The following is a 14,377-nucleotide window of genomic DNA, read 5'->3' on the forward strand; positions in this document are numbered from 1 at the left end:
CTTTATGGCATCATAGTTTAAAATAGTTAACTGTCTAATAGATAAAATAACAATAAGGGGAATGTTTTTTTAATAACAATTAAAAGGTTCATTAAGGTCTATGGAAAGATTTCAGGGATAGAAAGGACAGCTGTACATTTAAGTCTTTAGTTCTGCTTTCCATCTTAAACTCAACTCTTCCAGAATCCAAGCATTTTAAGTTAACTCAATTATGTGAATCCTACTCACCACAGCCCAGTCAATAACAGGAGACACTTGAGGACCATACCAAATGAGATGTAAGGGATCAGTGATTGGATCTCCTGATGTTTTAATTTGAACAAGAGCAGCTGTGGGACCACCCGAAATTGGATTGCGGCAGGGGATCTGCAGGGAGGGGGTATTAACCCTTTCCCTGATCTTGCTCCAAACTAAACCATCCCCCTCCTAATCTGCTTTAAAAACTGTATCCTGCCCTCTCCAAATGGTGTTAATATACGCCTGGCCCCATCGTTGCATTCCATTTCAGGGGGTAGCGCTGCATCTACTCCTAAGTTAAAATAAAAACCGTGGGAACTCTGATCACTCTCTGTCTTGAAAGTTTGGAGTAAATGATATTTTTTTTCAGAGAAAGAAGTAGTCTGAAAATGGATGGCTGCTCATAGTCTGTGCGCTCATCCCTCTTTTGCCCCTTTTTATGTTTGTTTCAAAAACCTGCAAAGCCTGTTTGATCAGAAGCAATCGTGCAATGAAAGAAACCTGTGTGCACACCACAGCTTCTTTCAACTGCCTTAAAAAACTATTGTCTATCTCCAGCTATAGCTGGCGTCAGCTACATTTGGATCTGGCTCTATGTGTTTCTCTTTTTGCAGATGTGCACACCAGCCTGGAATGTAATAAATACCATTGGGAAGACCTCAAAAAATTAAAAGCATCTATCTGTGCATTGTCATAGAAGAATTTGCTGCCAAATCATATACACGTCTATTCAGAAGCAAGTCCGACTGAATTCAGTGGGACTTACTCCCTGTAAAGTGCGTAGGATATTGCAGCCTTAACGCCGCAGCAGTATTTTAAGAAAAGTTCACACACACACTCACCCCACACACCCCTCACAAATGTGTGTGTTGTGAGTGAAAACTCTCCTACTCAGGGATGAGGGAGAACTTTGATTCCGTTTGCATTTAAAGCTGAATTTATCAACTTTGCACTTTCTTATAAAATATGAGAACCAAAACATAGCCATCCTCTAAAATTCACACTAATACACATTTTGCAATGTATTTCTTTAAGCAAACAATGTTTACAGAAATGTATATATTAGGGGAAAGAGTGCATTAAAATGAATATATCAGTGAAAACAACATACACAAATCAATTATATTAGGAGAAATTACTTACAAAATGTGTACATTAGTCAAAACTCCATACAAAAATGTGTTATGAGAAACTGAAACATTTTGCTGCCCTGGGCTCCTGCTGGGAGGAAGGGCGGGATATATATCAAATAATAAATAAATAAATAAATAAATAAACATTTTCTCCTTAAGAATTTTTATGATTTTTTTTTAAAAAATGCAAATTGCTGCAGAAGTATGGAGAACTGAATTTAAGATTGGAATAATTAGAACCTGAGGAAGCAAAACTGACAGATCTTTCCATCCCTACCATGGTGTATTTATTCTTGCAATTAGCTGTGAAATATTTTGTACTTTTAAATATTGCCTTTTCTTTATTGTCTGATGATACTTTACTCCGATAGTGGGCAAACTTATAACACTGTGAAATAATTTATGCAAGGGACAATTTGGGGATTTCAGCAACGATCCCCCCCTTTTCCACCTAAAGCTCAAACATAAATGTCCTGATCCAATTAAAGTTTGTCATGCCATTGCCATTGAGTTACTTGCGACTAAGAGAATTCCGCTCTTTTGAAGGGACATAGCTTGATCCTATGCATGGAAGTCAATCCATGGGAGTTCAATGGGATTTTAACACACTCACATCCTACAAAAGTGTGCAGAATTGCAGGCTTAACCACTAACTTCAGTTGGAATGGGGCTGAAGGGTTCTGTTTTTGTTACTGAATTGCTTCTTACCAGGGTGGGGACAGGGAGTTTTTCTCTTTGAACACTGCATGACTTTGCCTATAATGCATCAAAACCTGATTAAACATCAAGCACAAATGTATTGCATGTTCTTTATTCTGAACAAAATGAATTGGTACAGGTGCCCTTACAGGACTGAACGGTGATAGGCATAACAGACCATGAGCTGCCTGGTCTGGTTACCCCAGGGACCTCTGAACTTGGGTTTCTTAAGCAAGTTAACCAGCAGCCCCCCTCCCCCCAGTTCTTAAGGAGTGATTTTTAGGAGGAAAATGACACATATATATTTTTTATTCATTTAATTAATTCATTTATATACTGCTTTCCATCACAGGTAACCTCAAACCAGTTTGAGGTCACACAGAGAAAGGGCTAATCCATTTTCCTCCTCTTGTTTCTCTTCCCCTGTCCTCCCTGGTTTGCTTTTTCTTAAGAAACAGAAGTAGCAAGTCCTAATTGAGTTTTTAAATCACAAGCGTAATGTGATGTGCCATTTGGCACTCCGAAGCAGCTTAAGATAAAGCAGTGGGAGGGGGGCAGTGACAGCCTGCCATTCAAAGGGACGAAAATTGGCTGGGCGTGCCCAAGTCTTCAGGTGCAATTACAATGGCTCTTTGGATTCTTGACTCTGTCTGCATCATGTTTAAACACCATACAGGGATGCAGACTGGTATCTGGAGAACAGGGACGGAGGAGCTCTTTTCTCCTAATGGTTCAGCGGGGTCAGAACACAATTTGGAGGCAGTGCAAAGCGTTTCTATAAGAGCCACATTTGTGGTTTCAAAAACAATCATAAATAAGAGGGGATCAATTGGCTGGTGTTTTCTTTGGTTTGTTTTTAAAAATGTTTCCTTCTTACAAACAATCCTGATCTCACATGGAGCTCCCAGTGAACTCTGATCCAGAGAGGTGACCATTAACGTCCTGGTTCACATCTATGGGGAAGGGCCATGCCCATATCTCAGAGGGAGATTCCAGGTTCAACTCCCAGCATCTTCAGGTAAGGCTGGGAAAGACCCATGTCGAAAGCCCTGGAGAGCCACTGCCAGTCAGTGTAGGCAATACTGAGCTAGATGGACCAGTAATGTGACTCAACATAAGGCAGTTTCCTATGCTTCTGCCTGCTGTCTTAAGCAGTGCTGCTGCAGCAGCTGGTGTTTGTAGGCTATTCTCTGGGCTCTTATTGGCAAATGTTAAAAAGGGTGCTATTTTTAACTAATGGTAATTTCTGTGCCGTTTTGGATTGTTATGCCACCTTATCCTAAGGTAATATAGAATAAGCCCAATGAAATAACAAAGCAGCTACATCTAGTATGAGCCGAAATGCATCATGTGAGTGTGTGCAGCAGATCTCTAGGTCTATCGATCTGCTCAGCAGATGATCGGCAATGGGACTGTCACTTTGACATGACTGTTTGTTCAACTTAGCTTTAACATAGCAAAATGAGGATGTATCACAGGCAACCACATGTGAAATCAAAAGGGTAAGTTTAAGTTAAAGACAGATAATATGCATGTTTACTCAGAAGGAATTCCTCCTGGGTTCAATAGGACTCACTCTTATTGTGCACACAGGCTTACAGCTGTAATTTGTTTTGGTTCTGTGTATTAAGCTAAGTGCTATGCAGCTGAAACGTACACATTTCCACACTATAAATGCAAAGCTTAATGGCTCATATTTTATCCCATTCCTTAATTTTAAATTAGGCTTTAAAAAAAAAGGATTTTATCTATTAAGTGGATGTTTTCAGCACTTCCATGTTAAATATGATGCCACAACTTTAAACCATGAAAGTTAAATAAAAAACACCATTAGGCATGGTGGTTGATTTTTCATGAAACATTGTTTATAGGATGACTATTAGACAATTGGAGTAATTTGTCAACTACGATCACTCAAAGAAGCAGTTAGAATATATTGCCTTACTCACAAACGTAATCCTATTGGAATCAAAGGACTAGATTCAATATCCATGTTCAGGCCATTTAAAGTTCTTCAGATTACTTGTAATATCCAGGAAAACAGGAATTAGTTGTTACATGTTTGGGTAGCGTAGGCTTCGACTTTTCCAATTATTAATTGTAAATATCCACCTCATCATAATGCTTCCATAAACAAAGACATGCTCGACTCGGCTAAATTTTCCTTCCTATTTCAAGCACTGTCTCATATTTCCAAGTTATATCAGGCAATTTCCATATAAGTAGGAAAAAGTCTCAAATTAAAATGTTAATTGTAAACAAACGTAAGTGCATTGAGGGAAAAATGCAGGCCGCCTATAGAACAAAAGAGAATTATATAATTCCATTTGAGTGAAATCTTTCATCTTTGATTTACAGGTTTGAGTCTGCTATAACTCAAACCACATTGCTCCATATCTTTCATACCACGGCTTTCCCTAAAATCTTGTTTTAATTAAGGTTCCTTTCAGAGTTCTGAATAAAAAGCATGACAGTGTTCACTTATGGATTTAATGTATCCTTTGAGCTTGGAAATATATAAAAGAAGAGCATCACTTGCCATTCAAATAAAGGCCGATTATCGGGTACAGTAAAATAGAATGACCAACGGTAGATAATAGTGGTCTGTTTACTTCAAATGTGTGTTTGTGTGTATGTGTAGGGAGGAAGGGGGGGTGTCAAACAACTGCTGTAATTCCTCTGTCATTATTTGCGTCCCTTAAAAACACTCTGATTCTGAATAAGTGCCATAGTCCCTTTCCCTTTCTGTGAAGATAAGGCAACTTGTGTAAGAGTTTAAGCTTCCATTATCAGTGAAAGGCACAGCTCTTCAGTAACGCTCATGAGTTGGCAGTTACTCATATCACAATCTCACTATACTTGAAGGTGGAAAATAAATAATAGGAGACACCTCATCGGATTTTTCTACTACTAGGATCCAACCCTCAAAAAGTCTTAAAAGGAAAAGAATGACTGACACTCCAATCAGGTTTAAAAACAAGATCTGCAGAAGCTCCTGAACCTTGAGCACAACTCAGGATGGTCCTTTCCGCCTGCTTCCCTTAAAGCTGGAGCATGCCAGTAGTTTGAAGCACGGTGAAGTCAAGCGGCGGAAAGCTCTGGACTTTTGCGAGCTAACTGAAATGTCTTGCAATCACATTCTAACTAGCTAATGACAGCTCCAAACTGTGCAGCATTCTACCAATCGCTCCTTCCTTGCAGAGAGCCTTTTGTTGCTCGGGTTTATAAAATGACACATTAAAAGAGAACAAATAGAAAATAACAACAGCAACAAGAAAAAGCTAACTCAAAAGAGCCATTTTACACAGTTCTTTTGGGGACAGCTGAAAAGCAGTGGAGCAGAGCTTTCTTTTGCCTGAGGCTTCCTGACTCAGCATCTTTACAATGGCAGTGTGGAGGAATGACCCATCATTTCATTAGCATCACGAACATTAAACCAATCCTATGAACTATTTTTAACAGTGTGAAAAAAATGATCCAGGAAAACATGTTCAAATGTCAGAAGCAGTGGGATTTTTTTACACTATTTTGTTTTTCTCCAGCGGTTCTGCAGGCTGTTTCAATTTTCATAGGCAACCATATTCAAGAATGTAGAACTGCTTTAATGTTTCTGTTCTACCATTTAAGTCAGTGAGTGGATCACACATCATACAAAAGCAGGCTCTAAGCTCAGTCTCTCTTTGCAAGGTCTGGTTTACTGTAACTTTAGAATTGCAGTGGTTACACTGAAGGAGTCTTGGAAGGCCCTTTTAAGTCCATCCAACGAACAAGTGAAGCTGCTGTTCAGAATTTTGTGCCCAGTGTTTATGTTCCATCTGATCTCTGCCACCCAAGCAGCAGACAAGACATGTCTAAGGGTGCTTTTGGGGGGAGGGGGGAATACACAATGATGTCACACACAGGAAATATCAGGGAGGACTTGGCACTTCACAAAGCTGGCTCTTCTTCCATGGGCTCGCCAACAGCTCTAGAAAAATAAACAGGCAATCAGAATATGGAACCAGAGTACACAATGACATTGTAGATTTTCATACATAATCAAAGCTGATTTTTCAGCTCTCCCCCGTGTTTATTTGTATTCTTCAGCTATCCATAAATAAATTTTCTTTCCTAGGAAGTATAAACAAATGTCAAGTGGAAAAACATTTTCGATCCAAGCAATCACTGCAAAAGGTTCCTGTTTATATTAAAATTGTCAGAATATTTTATAACTTTAGGTTCAGAAATACACATGCTTTGTGTCAGCAAAATCGAAAAAGTTAAATGGAAGAAAAGGTGCAACCCCCTTTTTTAAAAAAAAAATATTTATGGATCCAATTTATCCAATTTAACAATGAAATACCCTTTTGAAAATCAGGTAACACATAAGGAATTTAGCAGAGTTTCCAAGTCATCTCAGTTGTGCTGCTGTGCTTTTAAGACAGTGCTGGCTGCTTGCCCGCCTAAAACTTCCGAACTCCAATTCTGAATTTGATTAGCAGACCACTGCCATAAAGCAGGTATCTAATAATAATAAATAATCTGATTATGCACATCGTCTTTATTAGGAATCACCTGGGAGACAGCCAACAAACTGAACTAAATTGGCTGTTGGGAATGTAAAAACAGAGAAGACAAAGTATTCCCCTATCCTAATTGCTCTGGAGAATAAAAGAACAGAGATTATTTTTAAAAACTACATTGCTGACAGAATGAGAAGTCAGATAATTTATGAATGTAATCCTACACTGATGCTTGAGAATATACACAAAGACACTTCATTATAGATGGATGTGCATTTTCAGGTTACTTTCACCAGTGAAATTGCAATAGAATGGGAGAATTCATAGTTGTCCAAAATATTTATCTTCGGAACTTGCCTTGAGTTCAATGAATTGCCACAAGGAAATGGGGGCATTCTTTTCTCATGGAAAAAGATGTGCCTGATGCATTGGTGATTCTTTCATGATTTACATGATGTATCACAATCCTCATACAAACTTGACTAATGGCATATAGCCCCTCCCTGTTAGGAATAATATGAAGAGACTCATACAAGGGAGAAAGCTACGAGGAGAACCTCAGTTTGTAGAGCCAAAAGGGATACATATCATTACCTATTTTTATATGTATATTATTTAGGCAACATTTTAAGCCACAGCCCTCACAAGGCAAGGTATGCAGTGAAATAAGATACATTAAGATACAATAACATCCTCAGTTTATAACACACAGTTGTACGTCAGCAGCTTAACAATGGTGGCCTAAACCATACCACAAAGATTTACATAAAGCAGTCTCTCAAACCCAACAACAGTTAGGAAAAGGCAGCCCTGAATGGGTAAGTTTTTAATGCCATGCATCTGAAGATGTGGATAGCAGGGGCCACGCCTAGTGGAATTGTGAGTAAATGTTGGAGTGCAGGAACTCATCAGGACAGCCCCTATAGCCATGGCTCCAAGGACAGTCCAGAAAGGCAGGCAGCTGTGTCGATCCATTCTTTTAGTGATTATTGTATTACATTACATTATGTTCCAACATAAGAAGAGCCTGCTGGATCAGGCCAATGGTCCATCTAGTACAGGATCCTGTTCTCACAGTGGCAAACTAGAGGCCTACACACCACAAACACATGCCCAGTGCATAGCACAATACCCAATTAGGATCAGCATGCAGAGCCGGGGCCAGGCACGACTGGGCCCTTGGGCACCAGCTTGCCCTGGGCCCGTGGCACCTGCCCACATGCACCATCTACGTCTCCCACTACAGTGAATGCTGTGCATGCATGTCTGTCCTCAACCAAGATGGCAGCAGGGGCTTCCCTAAGGGGCTGATGCCTCCACCACCATCTTGGTTGATGGCACACGTGTGCTATGGGCTTCACGGGCCTGTGTGGTTGTATGGGGGGGTGCCTGGGAGCTCCCTCTCTGCAATCAGCAGCAAGGTCAGGAACCAATGCTGCTGCAGATCGCAGGACAGAAGAGCTACCCTCCCACCCTAAGGAGGGGCCCTCAGTCAGAGCCCGACCTCTGGTGTCGGCCTTGTGAGCATGACTGCGATACTAGTTACCAGGAAGTGAGCTCCAACAGTGGCACATACTTCTCACTGCATAGGCTCATTTAAAACACATTGAGCTTTACCAGAAGTTCTTCAGGCAGCTGAAATGCAATCTCCAGCTTTTACTTAAAAATGCAGTCTTGAAAAACAAAATACCACTAAGCTGCACCAAGTAGGAACCCCTTCAAAACAAAGTAGTTCCCAGTCTGTTTATTTACCTCATTCTCTAACTACCTCTATTCTAACAAGCAAACTATTCTACAAACAAACTTGAAAGCCTCATTATTACTTCATTCATCTGCCAGAATAAGAACAATCCATCATATTACCCTGGTGCTCTGGCAGATGATGTCATCACTGACATGTTCTGCCTCAAAACACCACAAAACACAAAGACAGACAGACAGACACACACACACACACACATTCTCAATGCTAGCAGAAGCTAGCAACACCTTATGGTATCTAACTTTATGATAGGAATTCCCTAGGTAAAAACAAATGCTGTGATCAAAACCTATGGCATCTGTCTTGCAGACATATGAAATACAAAAATAATGGTAAAATTTCTATGACAGCTGTTAAGCATAATACAGCACAGCATTGAGTGATGTTCATTTTTGGCACTTGTTTTTGGAAAATGCATAGCTCATTTACAGCATCACACTTTCTCTTTATCAAGCTAGACTTATTATTGTATTTTTCTTGGTATCCTGGGTTCTGCTGATAAAATGTTGGACTTGGATCTTGGAGTTGTCCATTCAAATTCCAGCTAAGATTCACTTGGACAAATTGATACATCTCAAAGCGATTTCCCATCTGCAAAGTGGAAATAAGAGCAGCCTACCTTGTGGGTTAACATAAAAACAAAATCATTGCCTTGCTGGACTGATCTAGTTCATCATTCTGCTCCCAGTAGTTTCCAAATGGGTGGCTCTAGGAGCTCATAAGCAGGGCAGCATGAAGCTGATGGCCATCCCTTCTTGTCCCCAGCATCAGGTAGTCAGAGATATGCAGCATCTGTTCATGAAGATTTCCTTCAGCTCTCAGTCCTTCAGCCAACGGACACCATTAATCTATCCTGTGATACTGTGAACAGCAATGGAATGGATGCTGAGCTGCCCTACAATGAGGCAGAGTGACGCAGCTGCCTCAGATGGTAGATGCAGAGGGGCAGGAAGGAACAGCAGGAAGACATTAGAGACCAGAGCTCTGGGGACCACATGTTTTGCCTGCCAGTGACAGCTGGTAACATTTTGACTTGGTAGGGCTGTAATTTTTAACCTTGCTGTTTTCATCACAATAGGACTTGTACAGCGCTTATTTAAGGAAGTGTGCCATTACACATATGCAGAGTGCCACTGTCTCCTAACTAAAAATATATCAATTCTCTGCACATCTACGGACAGTGGGAGAGCTTCTACGTAAGAGGGTCAAGTATGATTTTCAGTCATGATTGATTCCATAGCTCTTTTTAGAAATTAAGCCACACCACATTACATAAGTTTTTGAATTCATGTATCAATGACACCTACACATCCATTGCCAAAAAACTAAACACACACACACTTTTACAATGTGAGGAATGCTTGCTTCCAGTTGCATACAGTTTTCCTTCCACCGAAAATCAATTTAACTTTTCATTATCCGAAACACTTTTTTCTCTAAATTAAAAGAATTCCAATCAATAGCCCCCCAAAAATGGTTTCATTTGAGTCAGTGCACAGCAGAGCACAGCAGAAGGTATTTGTGATACCTGAGCTCAGTCTTGAAAATGTGATGCAATAATCACTGCTCATGTGCTGAGCACATCATCCCAGACTAATAATAATCAGCCTCTGTTATGTCTGAGATTAGGGAGAATATCTTCCAGGTCTGGGAAAGAATGTGGAGTCATATCCAGACAAGCACAGAGCTTAAACTTTTTATTTTAAAAATCATTGACAAAAGTCATAAAACTAGAAATAATAGCACCAGCATGTCCCTCAGTTCCTCTGCATTGAAAGTATTCTGAACTTAAACTATGGGAGGGGCTTACAAATGGAAGGTCCTGGGAAGGACCTCTTTGCCATAGCTATACTTTTGGATTATGATTGGATGCGTGCTTCAGAGAGCTGGTTAGCCAGAGAACAGGAGACTGACATAAGTGTCTTCACCAGCCTCCGGAAATTCAAGAAATGATAAAATTGTGTGTGGGTCAGCAAACAGTGTGCAGTTTTGAGATTTGGGTTTTTTTTTTTAATTGCTTGACATTCTCACTGGAAGGGCTGTGCCCCAGTAGCCCTAGCAAACTATCCTCCACCCTGCCAGCCATGCACCTGAGCTAGCCTGCTGCCCTCAGGTGTGCTGGAAGATGTTGTCTCCAGTGTTGAAGTAAGATTCAACTGCATGTCCAGTTGGCTTCCATACATGGAGCAGCAGAGGGCAACCATCTTGTCCTTTGCTTCAAGCAGCAAAGTGTCTTGGACCAGCCCTGAGGATAGCAAAGCCCTTCAGACAGCAGTGAAAAGAACTCCTACGTCAATTGGAAACAGCTCTCCTGGTGGGGTGGAGCCAAAACAATCTTAGCTTCCCAGAAATGCATCTGCCACTTACCAGAAGGGAGAGAGATAAGGAAGTACCAAGGATGGGGCTGCATGGCCATACCGAGAGTAGTGCTGGGTTGTGTGTCTTTCTCTGTGTGCATGTTATATATATGTTCAGAAACTTGTGGGCCTCTAGATGTTCCTGGACTGCAATTTGCATCATCCCTGACCATTGGCTATGTTGGCTGGGACTGATGGGAAATGTATTCCAACAACATCTGGAGGGCCATAGGTACTTCACCCAAATATATATAGTCCTTTGTGTGGGATTTTTTTATATAGCATCATGTCATCTGTCCCAAGAATTGCCTAAATTTGGAAGTATTCAAAGGCGGGTCCTCATTGTGAATGATTTCAAAGTCAGTGAGTATGGATGCAGCTCTCTGTCTAAAGCAAGGCTCTAATCAGTCCAGCAGTGTAATCTCATTTACAGAAAGGAATGGTTACTTATCAACACATATGATGTGCAGAGCATTATAGGACCAGGGCTGCTGTTTATGGAACAATCTTTTCATTTAAATAAATCATAGCATCATTTTCAGCCTTTTTCTTTCGTCTTCCATCAACCACATCTCTCTTAGTTATTTTTCCCATCTCTTGACAATTTCAGTTAAGTTCCTGCTGCACACAAACACAGAGAGCTCTGCTTTAACAAAACAAAACATTAAAACACCCAGAAAATCACAGCTTCCCCCCGAAGCTGGCTCCATTTGGCATGTCAGAATAAATCAAAATGAAATAACTGTTTACCCGATGATGTCACTTTAACCAAAAAGAAAGAGGAAGAGAGGGAGAAGGGAGAAAACAAGAGGGAGGGACCCAAAGAATGATACTTAGCCAGACAATTCTCTTGCTTCTGTCGGTGGTAAGTGAATCAGATATTAGCTGGCCAGGAAACAAGCCACTTTATTCAAATGCTGAGTTGGAAATGAGTCATCTTATTCTGCACACCAATATAACCTCGAACAAAACTGGCAACTCTTTTGCAAAGAGAATGTTTCTCTTACCACACACACACACACACAAATATACTGGATAACAGATGTCAACTAATCAATCAGAACACAGGGCTAGGTTTTCCAGCGACCTCTGTTTGATGTGAGCATGTTTTGGTGTGCTGTCGAATAACACTGAACATCATGGCTTGCTGTGCTGACAGTTTTTAACAGAAGAGTCTTGGAGGAAATGGGAGAGCACTGTTGTTTATCATAGGAATGTGCCTTATATCAAGTCATTCTATTTATGACAGGTGTACATTGGTTCTGTGTGAGGACTGAATGATGAGGTGAAGTGGGGTGATATACCCCCTTCCCAAGTCCAAGTGCAATGTCAGTGATTCCCTCCCCTAGAATCTTTTGTTTCGTTGTTTCTGTCCCTTTCTGCACCCTTTTGGCTCTATGTTTCCCAATATCTCTATGCTTCTCTAGTTCCATCGGCTTTGCAAGAAGTGAGGCTGTCCAAATTGTTCCCTGTGGAGCACTGAAGACAACTCGATGATGATGATCAGGGCCAGTGCCAGAGGATGGCCAAGTTGGGCCCTGGCCAAGGGGCCCTGCAGTTCAGAGGGACCCCTGAAGGGCCCCTCCATAGGGTGGGAGGGTAGTGCTCCTATTCCATGATCCTTGGCAGCGTTGCCTCCTGACTCTGCAGCTGATCAGAGAGGGTTAACTCCCAGGCACATACCCCAATATAATAAATGTGGGCTTCAATAACCCCGCATGCGTGCCCATGTACCCCTCCCTTCCCTATGAATGATGTGCATGCTGTGTGTACATGCCTACCATTAACCAAGATGGTGGCGGGGGCTTCCCTAAGGGACTAATGCCCCCACTGCCATCTTGGTTGATGGCAGGCATGCACACACAACACACACATAATTCACAGGGATGGGAGAGGAAGGTAGGATGCGCAGGCAGGCTTATTAGCCCTGCACCACCTGTATGGGGGAGTGGGCTATGATGCTGCAGGCCCAGGACAGGCTAGTGCCCAAGGGCCCAGTCATGCCTGGTGCCAGCCCTGATAATGATGATGATGATAATTAAAGCACAGTATTGGAGTTAAAAGCTTCATTTAAATCAATCCTATGTTAACCACTTTAACAATAGCAACAAAACAGCCTCATATTAGAAGTCCTATTGGAGGGTTGCAAGTCTGGTATGAAGCTGCAAAGTTTAAAAAATGTACAGGCAATAATGTGGATCTTATTTTAAGGTGAGAAAGAGGAAGAGGCAATCCCTCGCAACTCCCCATTTCAAAAATATTAAACTAATGTGGATTTTGGAATTTAGTTAGCCTAATATTGCCTTAATAGGGATTATGGAAGAAAATGAATCCATTACTTCCTCCATAAATAGCCCCTGAAGCTATTTGTCTGCAATTTGGCAGGCTTAATCCACTCTGGAGAGGTTCATGTGCCTGGATCCCTTCTAGCTCTTGCATAATAAATACCACCTGCCACCAGGTGGGGCACAATTCTAAAAATGCTCCGTGTTTGAAACTGAGGAGACAAAATGACTCATAATATTTCCCTTCACACCTTGATCACATAAAGAGGGTCTGTGCATTGAAAAAGGTTGCACTGGTGGCCTTGCCCCCAAAGTCATGTGGCTTCCTGGTCCTGCCGCCTCCAATATTGAAATGTTAAACATCCATGTAGGTTTCCATAGAAGGTTTATACATATGGGCTTGCCTGGATCAGATGTCCATGCACAATGCACAGATGTCCAGGACAGGGGCTAGGGACAGCACAACCTCTGTACTACAGGCGTACTCCTTCTTTCAGTGCATGGGCACCCTTTGATGATTAACCTGTCATGATCTGTGCAGTCCATGCATTGGTAACTTCAAGGCTGGATTACTGCAATGCGCCCTATGTAGGGCTGCCCTTGGCTGTGGTTCAGAAGCTCCAACTGATGCAAAATGCAGGGGCCAGACTGCTGATGGGAGCACATGGCTGACAACATGGGACACCACTCTTAAAACATCTGCACTACCTGAACCAGGTTCAAGATCCTTGCATTAATTGACAAAGCCCCGAACAACTTAGGTCAGAGTATCTTTGGGACTACCTGAACCCTTATATCCCAGTTTGATCACTGAGGTCATCTGTAGGAGAGGCTCTGAATGTCTCCTGAGTTGGCTGTGCAGCCTTAGAAGTCCACTGAAGTTTGGTTTATCCATGAAATACAAGTTTTTTTTATGGCTATGATGGTCATGGTAACTTACAGTGCAACCTCATCATATTCATGTTTACTTGGAAGAAAGAACTACAGTAAGCCCACATAGGGTGGTGGCATGGTGTCAAATTAGGTGTCATACTACAGTTGAGAAAGCAAGGGTTCAAATAACCCCCCTCTGCTAGAAATGCAATAAATCGTTTAAAAAAAACACCATGTTTACTTTCTTACATTTATATCCCACCTTCATTTAATCAAGGAACTCAAGGCAGTGTACATGTGATTTGCAGGTGGTCTCCTATCTGGGCACTAACCAGACTCAGACCTGCTTACCTTCCCCAAGGTGGTGTCTTCATGTGCCTTCAGACCATACTCTGGGCCATTAGGCTTTCTCCCCTCAAGTGTGCAAAGGACTACAGCCTAAGGCGCTGATGCAAGCAAACTGTGGAGACTTCTGAGCACATCAACAGATCCTTTGAGGCACGGGTTGCCCATGTGATGCCCTCCAGAT

General features: G+C 41.6%; 1 protein-coding gene across 1 annotated transcript in view; it reads right to left on the reverse strand.

Annotated features, from left to right (window-relative positions):
* Positions 1-5,996: 5,996 nt before the first annotated feature.
* LOC133364817 (histone deacetylase 5-like) overlaps positions 5,997-14,377 on the reverse strand; it is a 76,100-nt gene continuing 67,719 nt past the window's right edge. Inside the window, exon 6 of the mRNA XM_061585680.1 lies at positions 5,997-6,036. Coding sequence (XP_061441664.1) covers positions 5,997-6,036 — 40 coding nt within the window. The remainder of the gene's footprint in view (positions 6,037-14,377) is intronic.

The sequence above is a fragment of the Rhineura floridana genome, chromosome 10 (assembly GCF_030035675.1).
Source record: "Rhineura floridana isolate rRhiFlo1 chromosome 10, rRhiFlo1.hap2, whole genome shotgun sequence".
Classification (NCBI taxonomy): Eukaryota; Metazoa; Chordata; class Lepidosauria; order Squamata; family Rhineuridae; genus Rhineura; species Rhineura floridana.